This window comes from Branchiostoma lanceolatum, chromosome 6 (assembly GCF_035083965.1).
Source record: "Branchiostoma lanceolatum isolate klBraLanc5 chromosome 6, klBraLanc5.hap2, whole genome shotgun sequence".
NCBI classification, from domain to species: Eukaryota; Metazoa; Chordata; class Leptocardii; order Amphioxiformes; family Branchiostomatidae; genus Branchiostoma; species Branchiostoma lanceolatum.
This window is the reverse complement of record NC_089727.1, coordinates 24,095,808-24,112,840: the sequence shown is the minus strand read 5'-3', so window position 1 is coordinate 24,112,840 and position 17,033 is coordinate 24,095,808. Positions and strand designations below refer to the sequence as shown.

General features: G+C 46.2%; 2 protein-coding genes across 3 annotated transcripts in view; both read right to left on the bottom strand.

The window, feature by feature from the left end:
* Positions 1 to 1,413: 1,413 nt before the first annotated feature.
* The window catches only part of LOC136437102 (uncharacterized), a 52,785-nt gene continuing 37,165 nt past the window's right edge, over positions 1,414 to 17,033 (bottom strand). Inside the window, exons 2-4 of one of the 2 annotated variants that reach the window (XM_066431579.1) lie at positions 9,063 to 9,190; positions 7,679 to 7,865; positions 1,414 to 4,322 (exon numbers count right to left, since the gene is read on the bottom strand). In XM_066431579.1, the coding sequence (XP_066287676.1) occupies positions 1,640 to 4,322; positions 7,679 to 7,716 (2,721 nt within the window). In that variant the 5' untranslated portion in view covers positions 7,717 to 7,865; positions 9,063 to 9,190 and the 3' untranslated portion in view covers positions 1,414 to 1,639. The remainder of the gene's footprint in view (positions 4,323 to 7,678; positions 7,866 to 9,062; positions 9,191 to 17,033) is intronic. The other variant, XM_066431578.1, reaches the window with a different exon arrangement.
* On the bottom strand, positions 12,600 to 13,021 carry LOC136437100 (histone H2B-like). The gene has a single exon (XM_066431576.1). It carries the CDS (start codon positions 12,936 to 12,938, stop codon positions 12,600 to 12,602), a length of 339 nt encoding a protein of 112 aa, XP_066287673.1. The 5' UTR covers positions 12,939 to 13,021.

The window sequence follows — 17,033 nt, the reverse complement described above, 5'->3', positions numbered from 1 at the left end:
CAGACTGATTTGTCATAATAGGTTCTCCCTTGCCCTCCCCCATTCTTAAACAAGACGTGACAATTGGCAAGCAAAACTCACCTAGCTTCCGTCTGATCCACATTTTTTGTCGGAGCGCACGGCGATAGAACTGGCACATTGTTTTCAGGGTCCGAGAATCAAGGATAGTGTAGAAAAAAGACACTTTTCGCTGGATGAATGTAGCCGCTGATGTCTAAAACCAAGTGTTGTGGGTCAGAGGTTAAATCACCTGATTATCTGGATAACTTAGTAGGTTAGCAGAAATATAGTCGCTTTGCCCCCTCCCCCATTCTTAAACAAGACGTGACAATTGGCAAGCAAAACTCACCTAGCTTCCGTCTGATCCACATTTTTTGTCGGAGCGCACGGCGATAGAACTGGCACATTGTTTTCAGGGTCCGAGAATCAAGGATAGTGTAGAAAAGGGCTTTTTTTTTCAACAAAGACCGTCTGACGATAAACTAAGGGAGTTGAGGTCAAAGGTTAAATCACCTGATGATCCTGTCGCAAAGCCGACGTAAAGCGGTTAATTATGTTTAGCCATACCTAGTATGGCTCAACATATTATTTTTACTCATGTTTCTTCTTCTGTTAAATCTTCAAATTCTGTTTCTGTTAAATCTTCAAATCGATTCATCTTTGTCATTTTTTTGTAACAAAAGACCTGAAATTTGGCACAAAGGTAGTGTGGGCAAATACATCTAGGCTTTTTTTTCTTCATTTTTTTTCGATGTAGACCTATGATGTGATTATATTGAGTTTTTTCGTGACAGCCAATGGGAGCACGGCATTCCAAAATGCGACCGCCTGATTTGCCAATTGAGTTAATCAAGTTATCTTGCATTCCTGGGTCAGCTGCCCTAGTGTTTATACCAAATGTGGCATTGTGATTGCCTAGGACATGTGCGTACATGGCTTTGTTCACACTCTTGGCATATTACTAGTACTTCAAAACTATTTTTTCTAAATTTGTTGCCATCTATCTATCTATCTATCTATCTATCTATCTATCTATCTATCTATCTATCTACCTATCTATCCATCTATCTATCCATCTATCTATCTGTCCATCTATCTAACGTTACCTACCTATCTATCTATCTATCTATCTACCTAAACGAAAACAGGGCACACAAATAGCCAAAGGCATCAAAATTAAGACAAACAACTTTATTAGAGAAACAATAATTTTCCTCTGTGACTAGATGACATTTTGGAACTGTTGCATCCGTCTTGATGCAACAGCAAACAGGCGAACAGCTTCAGTTTCGTTCTGAAAACACACAACGTACTTCAAATTTGCGTTTTTTCCTCCCAGAGCGAATTTTGCTGACAGAATTGTTAGGGACGCTTGGTTTGTGTCTACAACAACAAGGGCACCGTTCCGATCTTTGCAGTTGATCATTTTAGGGCACATGGTACGGTAGCAGTCTTCCAATCATCGATCTGACTCAGCTGTACTTATTTTCTCTCCAAATATATCTGAGACAACGGTGTTTTCTGCCAGCGCTTCTGCGGCTAAGCCGTCGGGAACATTCACGGCAAACACTTCAATGTGTATTCAACAATCGTTACATATATCGAAGAAAGATAATCTATTTGCAGCATATACATGTTCCTACAGTCCAGCTCTAGCTGTGTCCTCACTTTCGTCCGATAGCGGGAATCTCCGTTTAGGAGGTTTTGCTCTGCATCTCCTATCGGATTCATCATCACTAGGCGAAGTAGACAGACTGCCGTTGACCATGCGACGCCTGTCCGGAATGTTTGTCAACCTGACAATGTCCTGGTGTGCCTCGTTAAGACGCCCTGACATACCCCTTCCCAGGACGTTGGCCTCTTGTAACTTCATAACCGGAATGTGTCTGTTGCACCTGAATTTCTTGATAGCAGCAACATTGAGCTTGAATCCCCTCTTGTGGAGAAGCACGGCATATACAAAGGCAATGCAGTTGGTCGTCAGCGTCGTGTTTTCGTTGGAAACCGTTTCAATTCTCTGCAGAACTTGGGTGACCCACGACTTGGATGGGTCAAGAGATTCTCGTTTCAGCCGAGCTCCAAAGTCCCCAGACACTATTGCATTTGCCCGGATGCAGATATCGCGGTAGACGTGTTCTCCTCCCTGTACCCTGAGCAGAAATCCCGCCCTGACGGCCTTCAGTCCGCCTTTCTTTACGTCGACATACGGAAATGTTGTCAGTTCCCTGTCTTGTCGGAGAAGTTCTAACATCTGGTGTCTCAGACTCTCTGCCGAGATTCCCTGTCTGGAGATTGCATCCACCACTGCCTCGAAGCTACAAAACGTCGGTAGGTTGGCCGGGGCAACATCACAGAGCATGTCAGTCACCTTTGCAACGTCTATTTTCCCAGTAACCCTTACCCCTCTCCCCTCAAGCGTACCATCGAACAGGGCATCTATTCCGTCTATGGGTAGTAGGGCTCGCATATTCCTGGACAACATTATTTGGGTGAGTTCAGTTCTAACGTGCGTCCAGTAGATTTCAGCAAATGCTGCTGCCAAGTCACTGCCTCTCTCTGGGTGGTCCTCACAAGTAGTGAGAATGACAGACAATGTTCGGTGCATGCGGCAAAACATGCCGTTGTCATTGGCTGAAAGGAGACGCCATGGAGGCGCGCACAGCACGCCTTCTCGGGCCCATGTGTCGACAAGCCCTTTCTTTACCGTCCATCCGGTGGTGTCGCTGGGTTCTGCGACGGTAGTGAACCCATTCCAAGGACTGTCTGGCCGGATCCCCAAACCGTGGAGATAAGCGCTTTCCCGCCCATCCACCCGCCCGACAAGCAGAAGACGGAAAAGCACTTCAGATATTGCTATGGTAGTTACTTCCAGACGGGAGTGCCCTTGCGTGGTGTCCACGTTGGCCGCGTGAATTGGCTTTGTCAGGTCGGTCAGGGTTCTGTGGGCGAACCGATGGAGGACAGTTGAATGGACCGGTATGATGACTGGTATAGGGCCGGAAAGTTCCCGCCTCAGCGTCGCCACCAGATATTTCACCTGTTCTGTGGCAGCTTCACTTGATAAATCCTCACCATCACATGTCAGCACCACTTCAAAACGTGCATACGTAGCAGGGTTTAAATCCATTGTTATCTCTTCGAGACTGGCTTGTACCGTCCCATCTAGGGCCGTTTGTACAAAGTCGTGTGTGGACTTTGTGGCCTTGTGGAGTGCAAGACCTGAGGCCGCTGCTAAGGTGACTGGAAGCCCGTTTGTCAGTGATTTCGTCCAACCGCTTGACATTTTTGAAGACAGCGGGTTGTATGCTTGGGCGTAGGTGAGATCAAATGTATCGGTTGTCATCGCGCGGGACAGAGCTGCTGCAGGTTTTCTGTCTTTTCTAGTCGTGATGTTGATGACGTCATCCATACCCATTACGTTGTACTTTTGCCAGTTCTGGTTGAACAAGCTGACGCGTAAGTTTCGGTGCCAAAGCGTGGACACGGCACGATCCTGCAAGCCGACTGACACACCTATATGCAGGGCTGATGTTCCCACGAATTCTTTTCGAATTCTTAGGTCGGCGAGGGTCTTAAGCGGATTGACATTAGGAGTGGCATTGACCTCATCAAGCTGAGCGGCATCATTCGCGGTGTTATGTGGCATTTTCTGGCCGAAGCACTCAAGAACTATCCTTACGGCGAAGGGGCACATCTCTCCGTCTCCAGCCGTCAGTTGCGCCAGGGCGCTGTCAAACGCCATGGCGAATTGCAACCAGTCAGCCTTGTACACCCTGAGAGGGATACCGGTGTTAAGTTTCTGTCTCGCTAAGTTATGGAGAAGGGTGTTCGATGTGGGTGCCAGTCTCCGTAGTTCATCCCATGTCCGTTTCAACAAACTCTCGGCACGCTGCGACAGCCAGTTTCCCAGGGTAGAGGAGCCGAGTTCGTCGTAGAAATCTGAGGCGGCTTGGGAGTCTGCATCCCATCTTAAAGATGCGCACAGCAATATATTGGTTCCACATAATGACTGACAAAGAAATGCACCGGGAACATCCCTTCCATACTTTTGAAGTTGAACAGACCTGTAGATCCAGGACGGCGTCATTTTTTCCACCAGTTTTCTGCAGCATTTTGGCTTCCACCTTGTTGCAACAAACACGTCTGATGGAGGGCGAATTGCCTGGAGGGAATTCAGCTCTAGTGTAATGCCGTCGGTGTCTGTCTGAAGCCGAAGGGACGCTGGTTCGGGTGAAATCGCCTCCAAATCTCCTTCCAAGCATTGATGAAGTGAATGGTTTTGTAGGAGACCGTCGTTCGCTCGGACAGCATCGTCGTAATGCCTGCATAAGAGACAAAAGGCACAAAATCATGTTTTAGACGAACTGTGAAATCAGCAAATAACATAGCCTGGTCACCAGTCTCTACGGATCGGCTTAGGCGTGTTTTACCGGGCCCAGTCTGATATCAAAATTGACCCGTTTCTGTCGGATCGTCTTCTTATAGAGTTTCGCAGCCACCGTAGTTTTGCCGCCACCGTAGAGACTGGGACCGAGTGATTACGGCCCCGATCCCATGCACCCAATGGGAACAGAGTAGACTGATCTAATTATTCCGCTGAGCTCTGATTGGTGCGCAATGTTAGCGCGCGTGTCAGCTGTTCGGTCCCGCTGCTCATTACCATATCTAACATGGCCGCCATCTAAGACGACGAGAGCGTTGCACAAGGCTGCAGAACAATTTACTTCCAAGGCTCTCTTGTTGCTAAGCTAATTCAATCCAAGGCCGTAAACCAACACCCCGAGCGGGCTAAGCTCTCTGGGCGGGCGGGGGTCACTCCCAGGGCCGTAGAGATATCGGAGAGCCGCCGATGCCATGGTATGGTTTCCAGGCTACAAATAACGGCGATCGATGTTATTTTAGGAAGTACTGAAGTGTTGATGAAAAGTTGTTATTCTCTATCATTTTTTTTTCAATTCTAGAGGTCCTTTTCCTTGTAATCAAAATGAAAATTGTTTCTTTGATAATACAGCCGTGAAGTCATGTTAAAACGGCCCCGCACACCGCAATACATTGTACTTCTATTTTTGCGTGACTGTATCCAGTAAAACTGTGAATTTCTGATAAGTTCCTGACGGGCTGTTGAACGCGCGCCACGCATCGTATATGTTTACACCGTGTGCCTTGTACTTTTCTAGCCTTTCTTTATATCGCTTCGCCCGACGATAGTTTAGACTTCCTTTGGATGAAAACTCACACATCCGGCACGCCATGCCGAGAGTTCTATGCTGTTTTCTTTTCCTTCGGCGAGAGACAGTAGTCCGTTCCATCACTCCGGGCGTCAAGACTCCTTACAAGAAAGCTTGTTACGGGAGTATATCACCGTATATCTTTTCGATTTTAAGTTCATTACGGAATCGTACCGCGACGGCGTTGCTAAGAAAACGCTTGTCGCACAATAGTTAGATGAAATTTCATCTGACTTTCACAGCTGCGTTAAACCCGATTGGCGGCCTTTTTACTTAAATTGCGTTATATGAACTAGAAGGGAATGCCCTGTGCTCTCGATACGAGGCATTTTTGTGTTTCTTACAACGATTTTAGCTAGTTACTTGATCATATTTTGAACACAGTAAGATTCGGAGGATGGCGGTGCCGTAAAGAGTTAAATTCTTGACGATTTTCAGATTGGGGGCATTTGCATTTCGCCCTCGATTCAATATTAGATTAATACTGAGTCAGAATCGTAGAGTCCTCGACTATAACTGTTGTAAAAGTCTTGTTGGTTTGAAATCTGGTCTGTTTGTCCATGTCTCCCGGGGTCAGCTTCCCGGCTGTTTTTCGCCCAAAGGTTGCGAGGCGTCGGTGCACTTGATTCCAGTGCAGTCCAATTTTAAACACAAGTTACGGCTCTTATATACCTTCCCAGTATTGTCAAAGGATACCTACAGAAACAAACTACCTGGAGACGGACTGAATTAGTAAATGCTATCTTAGTCTGGCGGTGCGGGTCCGGTGTGCGCATGGTGGAACGGGAGTTGACGCCGGTGTTGTGCATTCTTTTTTGGAACTAAAACGATGCCTCTGATGAGGTGACCTCGCGCGGTTTAGAAGGAAGCCCACAGCGGCCTCAAAATTCAGAATAAGTTATATACCACCAGAGAGAAGAGACTTTGGTCTATTCTACGCGCTAAATTTCCTTTTGTTGTGATATCGGGGAAAACGCATGGCGAAGTTCTCACTAAAATCAACTGATTTCAGGTCATGTTATCAAATAGGTGCAGGTACAGGTTGAAAATAGGTCTAAAAATCTGTAGGAGGAAAATGGGAAGCTTGAAAATTATAGATTCAGTTCTACGTTGCAAGTAAATGTCCAGAGTAGATAATCACTAAAACGTCAAACTAGACGCGTTCTATTCTGGACTCAAAATTATGACATGGCTTTTGCGCGGATTGCGGGCATCTGCGTTTCGCCCTCGAAATCTATGACAAGTCATATGCCGACAGAAACTACAGAGTTTGCTCTTTGGTACATACTAGATTTCCTGTTGGTTTGAAATCTACAACAGGTTTAAAACAAGATGGGAAATTACACGAAAATCACCTGATTTCGGGTCGTATTATTGACAGGAAAGCGATAAATCTAAAGAAGCAACAAGTGAGGCTGAAATGATAAACATAACGTAAAAACAGGAAGATATACGGTTATATGCTCCAGAGACAAGCTTTCTTGTAAGGGGTGTTGACGCCCGGAGTCATGGAACGGACTACTTTCTCTCGCGGAAGGAAAATAAAACTGCCTCGAACTCTTGACGTGGCTTGGCGGCTGAGGTCTGTACTTTTAGGTGGTATATAATTCATTATCAATTTCGAGTGTGAAATGGCCTTCCTACAAAATCGCGCGGGGCCACTTTATCAGAGGCGTCGTTTTTATTCTAAAAATGAACGCGTCAGCACCGGCGTCCATACCCGTTCCACAGAGCGCACGCCAGACCCGCACCGCTATCTTTATGTACCAGTAACCTTAAAAATAAGATAGCCTTTGCGAATTTTGTCCGACTACACGCATCTAGTTGCTGTAGGCCCTCTTTTGACAATACTGGAGAGGCATTTCCGTACCGCAACTTTTTGTCAAAGGTCGACTGCACCAAAATCAACTACACCAACGCCTTGAAACATTTTGGCGTAAAACAGTTGAGAAGGTGACCTCAGTAGAAATGGAATTACAAACACTTCCAGATTTCAAACCAACAAGATTTTCAGAAGTTATACTAGAAGATTGAACGATTCCGGAGCGGAGCGATTCGAACTGCATAGAAAACCTGTTCGGTTAAGCACATGGCGTGCCGGCTGGGCAAAAAAGCGGCAAAATGTAGGGGTTAGGGATTTGGCAGAATTTCGGCGGCTTAAGCTTCTTACGACGATTTTTCGAAATACCAAGAGCTAAAGTACGTCAGTGAAAATTGAGTGTTTTCGTTTCGTGCCGTAATATCTTAACGCTCCGTCGGATGATATTACAAAAACAAAAACGTGAATTTGGCAGAAATTCGGCGGGTTCTTTCGACGATTTTTTGAAATACCAAAACGTAAAGTACATCAGTGAAGATTGAGTGTTTTCACATTATGCCGTAGTATCTTAACGCTCCGTCGGATGTTAGTACAAAACGTGAAAATGCAGATTGACAAAATGCTTTCATACCTTTTCTCGAAGGGGCCTTCGTTGGACGAGTCGTCCATCAGACAGGTGGTTTGGAGCCGGTGTCTGGACGCACACTGTGCCTATTTCGGTATGCGACTGGTTTTTAAGGCTGACGTTAGAATAGCCCTCAGACTTGCCGGCGCCACATTAACGATGCATTTGCTAGATTCCCACGAGGAGGCGATATCTGCAGTAGAACAATATAACGGATAATTTGCATTGGAATGCATTAATTCGCAATTCTCACATCGTTAGCGGCTAAAACAAAACCTTTCACATCTTGATGTCAGACGGGAAAAACAAAGCTAGGCCTTCCCACAGTCCGGACGGATAGGTATGCATGTACACATTTCACCATAGAACTTACACGTATTGAATAAAGAAAAAAGAGATGGTACAAGCTTCCAGCGTTTCCTTTATAATTAATGTACGGGAGACTACAAGAGTAACGCTGGGCAGTTTGCGGGCAAGTAAAGTATGAAAAGAAACGCAGAAAACATAACGAGTACTAACGGCCTCATTTTCCGTTCCTGCAGACAGCCTGGTCGGGACCCGGTTCGGAAATGCGGCCACAGCCGGCCAAATACCTGTACGCTTTAGGCTAATAGTGAATATAATGATCTGGCTAATGGCTAATCTGTAGAAAGTGAAAGCCTTACAATAACGCAGGAATCATAGCGTGAACGATAGAGATCTTTGTGCAGATTTTGGTGGCCCTGAAAAGGGCCGGTGTATTCGATTCTGGGTGTGCTACATGAACATGTGCCGCCTCCTACACACATCTGCCTTATCCAATCTCAGCACTCTTGGCCTCGCAAGAAAGAATGGACACCGCCCAAAAGCTGCGTTTCTTTCGCCTTTTCAAAGAGTACGTTGCCGTTTTCAAAACGCCTTTACCCCTTCCTATGGCGAAAGCTTTACAAGACGTCAAGACAGCTGACAAGCCTCCCATGCGCGTGACCCCGAAAATAATCAAACTCAAACTCGACCTCTTCCCAAGAAACATCATACTCAAGCCGTCCCGCCGTGGAAACAAAAATGTGCCTAGGCATTGGTTAAAGACAGAAAACAGGCCCTTTTCAGGGCCACCCACTACTATAAAGAAAGGACTGTCTCTTTCACTTTCTCCACCTGTCATAGAGATGTGACTAAATAAACAACGATGTATCAGGGTCACTTGTTTCTTTTCCGTGGCTGTCGATATGGTAAACTATATCCTACCATGTTGCGATAATAACGCCCTGAGATTAAACAAGTAAAATCCCCTTTTTAGTGAATATTTCTTCTACAATAGTTCTTCTACAACTAGTGTACGAAAAAAAGGAACTTGAATAAATATTCAAAGCAAGCGTTAGTTACTCTTTGCTGATATTTCTCACCTCACCTGTATTCGATTCTGGGTGTGCTACATGAACATGTGGACGTCGAAATGATGATCCAGTGCAAGTACAAGTACCGTGAATGTAACGTTAGGGTGTTCAGCCCTCAGAGATATCATCGCCAGGAGGAAGTCTGTGGATGAGTTAAAGATGATCAGTTTGTACGATCTCTCCCACAAGGTGATGCCGAATAGACTGAAGGAGAAGTCGGCATTCAATTCAACGAAATCTACTTCGAGTGAGTTGATGACATCGCTATGTAGGCCTAGGTTGTTGGCTGATATCAATAACGAAATCAGCCAGCCCTGCCCGCTCGCAGAGATACTATCCTCGAGGTAAAACATCTAGGATCGAAAGTGCCACTGAAACAACCATGCCATAACGACAGATTTGAGTTCCTTGGGGCGTGGCCAAAATTGAGCGTATGGGAGAGGGCGGGGTCAGCGGCGCGCCGTAATGTCGGAGATAGAGACTTGGGAATGTATGCATGTACACATTTCACCGTACAGAACTTACACGTATTGAATAAACGAGCAAAGGCGGAAATTGTAGAAAATATCAGTTTGTGTACAAGCTTCCTACGTCTCATTTATATGTGACGGTCTCTGCTAATGCATCGGCCGGACTGTTTTGCGTGAATGAAAATTAACACAATTCATATCAATAGTATACACAAATGATTTATTATTGAAACTTTTCGTTTGCGTTTTGTTTTACTTTTACATCATACTTTTCGTTCCCGCAAAATGCCGGGCCGGGCCGCGGGTTGGGAATAGTGACCTTAGCATACAGAGGTTAGTAATGCTAGGGTCACATTTGGTAACCGGGGCCCGACCGGGCTATTTGTGGAAACGAAAAATCAAAGTGTGTGTCCATACATTTGCACAAGCTACGCTCTTGAATAATTTTGGGTACGTTTTGTGTTTTTGTTGTCTTTTATATCATACTTTTCGTTCCCAAAGACTGCCCGGCCGGTCCCCGGTTTGGAAATGTGACCCTAGCATGAGCAGGGAGCAGCAAACAAGCGGTACGACGAGGGGAACGGTAAAAGCTAAACAATTGCGTCTCCAAAAAAGCCCGTTGAGAAGGGGTCGTGTGTTCCTCCTTCTAGCCTATCTTTACATCGCTTCGCCTGGCGCCTACATTTTAACGTTTCTGTGGATTTTCATTTGGCGAAAATATAAAATATTGCTGAGCGAAGTCTATGTAATGCTACACACAAAGTAAAACCCTAACAATAGCAGCGTGAACGATATATCCTTTTGGCGGATGTGGGTGGCCCTGAGAAGGGCCGGTTTGTTAGATCCGATCCGAGCGCCGTCCAAGTCTTCAAAATGATGAGCCAGGCCCGAGTACCATGAAGGCAACATTAGGGTGAGAGGTTTTCAGAGTTGTGATGGTCTGGTGAAAGTCGAGGATCGTGTAAAAGATGATCACAGCGTACGATTTCTGCCAAATGGTGACGTCAAATAGGGGGATGGTGAAATCGGCGTCCATTTGAACGAGATCCATTTCTAGTTCATACAGTAGCTGAGGTAAGCCTGGTGTGTCCGCTCTTATCAAAATCGACCCCATCCAATCTCCCTGCTCAGCCGGCTGGATAAATTCTATGTTCATCTTGGACGGCCAGAAGACGATACTGGAATTCATGGGGGAGGAGCGCGTGTTTTCCGAACTTACGTGGTAACGGATTCAACCAATCAGCGCGTACAGCCAATCAGAGAATACAGAATTCCACAGCCAATCAGATTGGAGGCCGCAAAAGTTCGTGCATCTACTTGAAACGGAAAGGAGAAACACTTCTCTGACTCGCAACGAGCACTTAGCAGTATGTCAACTGCGGGAAGCTCTCCCTCGCGAAAGAAGCGGCGACTCAGCGGCAAGACATTAGAGGACCGCCGCTACAAGGGCAAGCTGCGCTGGCTGCATATGTCGTCCATGTATGTCGCCGCCTCCTACACACATCTGCCTTATCCAATCTCAGCACTCTTGGCCTCGCAAGAAAGAATGGACACCGCCCAAAAGCTGCGTTTCTTTCGCCTTTTCAAAGAGTACGTTGCCGTTTTCAAAACGCCTTTACCCCTTCCTATGGCGAAAGCTTTACAAGACGTCAAGACAGCTGACAAGCCTCCCAAGCGCGTGACCCCGAAAATAATCAAACTCAAACTCGACCTCTTCCCAAGAAACATCATACTCAAGCCGTCCCGCCGTGGAAACAAAAACTGTGCCTAGGCATTGGTTAAAGACAGAAAACAGGCCCTTTTCAGGGCCACCCACTACTATAAAGAAAGGACTGTCTCTTTCACTTTCTCCACCTGTCATAGAGATGTGACTAAATAAACAACGATGTATCAGGGTCACTTGTTTCTTTTCCGTGGCTGTCGATATGGTAAACTATATCCTACCATGTTGCGATAATAACGCCCTGAGATTAAACAAGTAAAATCCCCTTTTTAGTGAATATTTCTTCTACAATAGTTCTTCTACAACTAGTGTACGAAAAAAAGGAACTTGAATAAATATTCAAAGCAAGCGTTAGTTACTCTTTGCTGATATTTCTCACCTCACAAGGGAAACAGTGATCTGAAACACAGATAAGGCAAATTCCTGTGAACAGGTTTCGGCTTCGTCACAGACATTCCTGGAAAGATTAATCCATTTCTTCTACTGTGAACAGGTTGAGGCTTGACGCCACGCCAGACATTCCCGCCAAGATTATCCCCTTTCGTCTCACGACAAAAGCAGGTTTCGAGATTGTTTGCTGTCCGACAAAAAGATGGAGGTCGGAGACAGGTCGTCACAGAATTACCTGCGAGGGACGGCGAGGCGAAATGCTTGGGCCTATAAAGAGCTACTTTTGCCTGGAGACACGGCAGGGGATATTTCATCTCACGCTTGTCCCTGCCAAAGAAATGGAGAAGACAAGAATGTTGAGAAGTCGGCAAGGCCACGGGCAGGAGTAAAGTCTCGAAGTGTTTGGGAATTTTTAGATGAGCTTCTATCGCCTAACTAAAATTCTTGGACATTTTCAGGGACGCAAACTTTATGCTTCATGCAACCTGTCAGGACAAGACTAGGATTTAAACCCGTGTTATCTCTACCAAAAACCCCGGCCCTTTTCAGGGCCACCAAACTACCCCAAAACGGACTGTGTTCGTGTCACTTTTCTTCACTTTGCACATTCAAACATTGTATGACAAAGGACGATGACCGATAGTTATGTTCTCATACTAAAACTATTCCGAAACTCGCAGACCTTGTTATTCTGTTTGAGACCTTGTTATTCTGTTTTGTTGATAAGAGCGTTGGTAAGAACGCTTTAAAACTCCAAATGCAGTGTTCTTGTCTGTCTGTGCGATGAGATGGGCCAATTGGCCAGGCTTACTAGTGTAGATACATATTGTAAGGCCGGTGGCATGTGGTGTTTGGACATATTAATAACAGTGTACGTCCTGATTTGAAGGCGTGATGCTACAGCTCTTTATTGAAGATGTGGGTGGCCTTGAAAAAGGCCGGGGTTGTCTCGAGCGGCGCTGATAGACTCACTTGGAGCTGGCGTACCTTCTGACGGCCTTGGCGCCTTCGATGGCGGAGAACTTGGCCAGTTGGCCGGGTAAAATCAGCCTCACGGCTGTCTGGAGTTCCCGGGGGCCGATTGTGGAGCGCTTGTTGTAGTGAGCCAGGAGAGAAGCCTCGACAGAGATCCGCTGTAAGATGTCGTTCAGAAAGGAGTTCACGATGGCCATGGTCATTCTTGAAAGTCTGGTCCCGGGGTGCATCAGTTTAAGGACCTTGTTTACGTAGACATCGAAGGTTGTGTTCCTTCTCTTTCTTCTCTTTCGACGCTTCTTGTCTCCTGTGACCCTGGGTTTGTCGGACATGGCGATGGCGCTCGGGTTTCAGACAAGAGTGAATGCGCTCGTGCAATGATTGATTTATATCAGATCTCTATGCAAATTCATAGTGGATCAACATGCACGGACGTGGTAGAAAGCATTACTTTGTTTCCTAACTTTACGGTTTAAATCCTACCTTTTCACACTTTCTTTGCTTTTTTGTTTTCTTTAAACATGATCTCCCTTCCTCACGATTTCTTTGCTATTTGGGTTTTCTTTCTGCCGTTGTTGGTGTGTGATGCAGAACTGTATGGCGTGTGCATGCGTTGCACGTGGGTATTGAATAAAGAAACAACGGCGGAAATGGTAGAAATTATCAGTCTGTTTACCAGCTCCCTGCGTTATCTTTATAACTAATCAAAGAGAGAGTACAAAAGTGCCGCCGGGCAGTTTGCTGGAAAGAAAAGTATGATACAAAACACACAAAACATAACGAATACTAACGGCCTAATTTGTGTCTATTTCTGGGCATACTCTGTAAATCACTTTAATATAGCGGCAGGAAAATATAGCGGTTTGGGGAAAAAGGAGTAGGTCATGGCACTTAATTTCAACGGTTTGAACAAACATTACTGTCTCAAATATTAGTGATCAAATATTAGCGATGATGAAATTTCAGCGGTTGACTAGTGACAGTTAAATTAGCTAAAATTAAGTTACAGCTAACAAATCAAGAATTACAGTATACTTTTTTTTCCGTTCCCGCAAACAGCCCGCGCCGGCCGGCCACAGCCAAATACGCGCACATATAATGTAGGCTATTCTGTAGAAGGTGAAAGCCTAACAAGAACGCAGCAACAATTACAACATCGTAGCGTGAACGATATAGATCTTTTATTGCGGATGTGGGTGGCCCTGAAAAGGGCCGGTTTCTTCATGATGATTAGCCGAGGCCAAGTCCACGTGGTGGTGATATCTTTTCACTGATCCTGCATACACTGGTCGTGCTGGATACGTGTGTCTAGAATGAGTGCTTCTCCTTCATCTATCCGTCTTGATGCAACAGCAAACAGGCGAACAGCTTCAGTTTCGTTCTGAAAACACACAACGAGCTTCAAATTTGCGTTTTTCCTCCCAAAGCGAATTTTGCTGACAGAATTATTAGCGACGCTTAGAGTGTCTACAACAACAAGGGCACCGTTCCGATCTTTGTAGTTGATCATTTTAGGGCACATGGTACGGTAGCAGTCTTCCTCTCTTCGATCTGCCTCAGCTGTACTTATTTTCTCTCCAAAAATTTCTGAGACAACGGTGTTTTCTGCCAGCGCTTTAGTGGCTAGGCCTTCGTCACCTACATGGTCACCATCTTGCGATTGTCTGTTAAACTCGACAACGCGTGGCGGATACTGAAAGGATCCCCGCGGAGATAAGTCTCTCCTCCGTCGAACGGCTTCGCCGTAGCTATAGGCCGTCCTGTCGTTTGTCGCCCTTTGTTCTATCTGATCACCCTGTCCAGTGGGATTCTGCTGGCTTTGCGATGTTGTTTCTCCAACGCCGCCCCGAGGAACGTCCACCTGTACTTCTTGAAGATTTTGATCGACGTCGATAATATAGGCCGTCCTGTCGTTTGTCGCCCTTTGTTCTATCTGATCACCCTGTCCAGTGGGATTCTGCTGGCTTTGCGATGTTGTTTCTCCAACGCCGCCCCGAGGAACGTCCACCTGTACTTCTTGAAGATTTTGATCGACGTCGATAATATAGGCCGTCCTGTCGTTTGTCGCCCTTTGTTCTATCTGATCACCCTGTCCAGTGGGATTCTGCTGGCTTTGCGATGTTGTTTCTCCAACGCCGCCCCGAGGAACGTCCACCTGTACTTCTTGAAGATTTTGATCGACGTCGATAATTTCAGCAAGGTTCACGGGTTCAAGCGGGGGTTCAATTAAGGATTGAGAAGGAAAGTGGCAAACAATCTGTACACCTCTCCAGCCTCGAAAGTTATCATGTACTGCGTTGACAGGAACGTATTTAGCGGCCATCAAACGGGCAAGCTGACCACTAAATCGCCTGTAACCGAGATCGAGAGGCCATGTATTGTCGTCAGCCTTGGACAAAAAGTGTCGGTATGACTGAAACAGGGAGAAACTCCGTGAAAAATCGTGCCAGTGTCCTGTGATGACTACGTGTTTTCTAAACCACGTTTTTAGACGAGGGCAAGGTACAGCTCTATGCTTCATATTCCGGCCTGCAAACGTCGAACGCTAGACACCACATAAATAAAGCTTTCTGGATGGCGTGCCAGACACTCTAAGAAATAATGTGGCTATTCGCGACCGGTGACCGCGACCGGCGCCAGTAAGACCGATCCTATAGCCCCGCCTACCTCCGTCAATTTAGAAATACAAAATGAAGTTATAATATATGCAAATTTTGGACGGACATGTAGACGGTGTCTCATTGGTCGAACTGCTGATTACCATGCCACTATTGGATGAAATTTTATGCGCTGTCAGAACCACTATTTACACCAATCGTGTCCAAGTAAGACTTCGGAGTTACTTCTCTCAAAGCGTCGTGCTCGAACGCGAGCAAACAATATCAGAAAGCAGATGATGGGGTCTAGATCAGCACGAGGCACATCTCATATTAGAGATGTTCTAAACGGAAGGCGAAAACGAAAAGTCCCGCTCCCGCTTATGAATGAGTGGCTCAGAGATTGCCTAATTTTTACTGGCGATTTGGAGGATTTCGTGACGACTTCCGAGCTGAGGCAATCCCATCAGTCATATTGCGAACTACGCTCTGATCATGACTCACAGACGGAAGCCATGCTGACGAAGAAGCGGTTCGAGAGACAAGTTGCATCTGCGCTGGTGTCAAAAAACAAGCGTGGAGACGCAATCTTAGTCACCGCCAAAAAGCTTCGAGGAGGTGAGAGAGGCTATTCTGGAATACGGTTTGCCAGGCCGACCAGACATCCATCGCTGACCACGCGGGAAGAAATGTTAAGATACATCAGTATGCCGGCCACGGAGAGACCCGTTGCGTTCCGTCCCGCCCTCGTCAAGAAAGACTTCAGGCCGGCAGGGCTCTGCGCAATCGCTACGGAAACCATACGCCGAGGTAGTATAGTTTCTGAGTACAGAGGAGAGAGAATCGCCAATTCAGTAGCAGTCCAACGCCTTGACTCTCTAGAAGAAGGAGACCATGCCAAATTACTTTGGGTTTATACAGGCGCGGCAGTTTTTGTCATCGATGGCAATGTGTCCGACAGCAATCCGGCAGCGCTTATAAACCACAGCCGAAATAATGCAAATCTGAAACTTGCTATAGTGACGGGAGGCGATCCAGACCCGGCAGTTCTCCTACTAGCTAACCGTGACATTTCGGAGGGAACGGAACTCTTGTTCGACTATGGCGAGAGACAAGGCGCCGATTTCCTTCGTAACTCTCAAACCTTGCGCCCGTCCGTAGACTGATACTGAAGAACCAGCCCTTTGAAACCCCGGCCCTTTTCAGGGCCACCCACATCCTAAAGAAAGAATTATATCGCTCACACATTCACATTCGTAATGAATACATCTGTTATTACCAAACAAGTGGAAATGAATAAATGCTGATATCTGTATTAATGGTATACGGTGGTACAGGTGTGTGTGTATTTTTTTACTGAGACGAGCGAAAGAAAGGCAGTGCCCTTCGTTCGCCTATAGCTAAGTATAGCGACCTTCTCTACCTCCGGGTACAAAATTAGACACAGGCGGCAGAAGGCAAGGGGCGCAAGTTTCTTGTTGCGTCAGCTTTGTTTGGTGTAATAAGAACGTGTGCAGACTTTTATTACGTCAAAATTCACTTCTTTGTTTTCTTTCATGATCATCCTGTTGTTTTTGTTGTTGTTGTTGTGTTCCAGGACATAAGTTCTGTACTGTCTTATGTCGCCTGCGATCCCAGGTTTTTCGGCGTGTGCGTTGTGTGTAGTCTAGTCGCTGACGGCGTGCTTGGCCAACTCGCCCGGCAGCAGGAGTCGCACGGCGGTCTGGATCTCGCGGCTGCTGATGGTGGAGCGCTTGTTGTAGTGAGCCAGTCGAGAAGCTTCGTATTGAGCACCTTGTAGATGTAGACGCCGAAGGTTTCCCTTCTCTT

Coding starts and splice junctions, on each gene's coding strand:
- LOC136437100 (XM_066431576.1), bottom strand. CDS start 12,938: ATGTCCGACAAACCCAGGGTCACAGGAGACAAGAAGCGTCGAAAGAGA.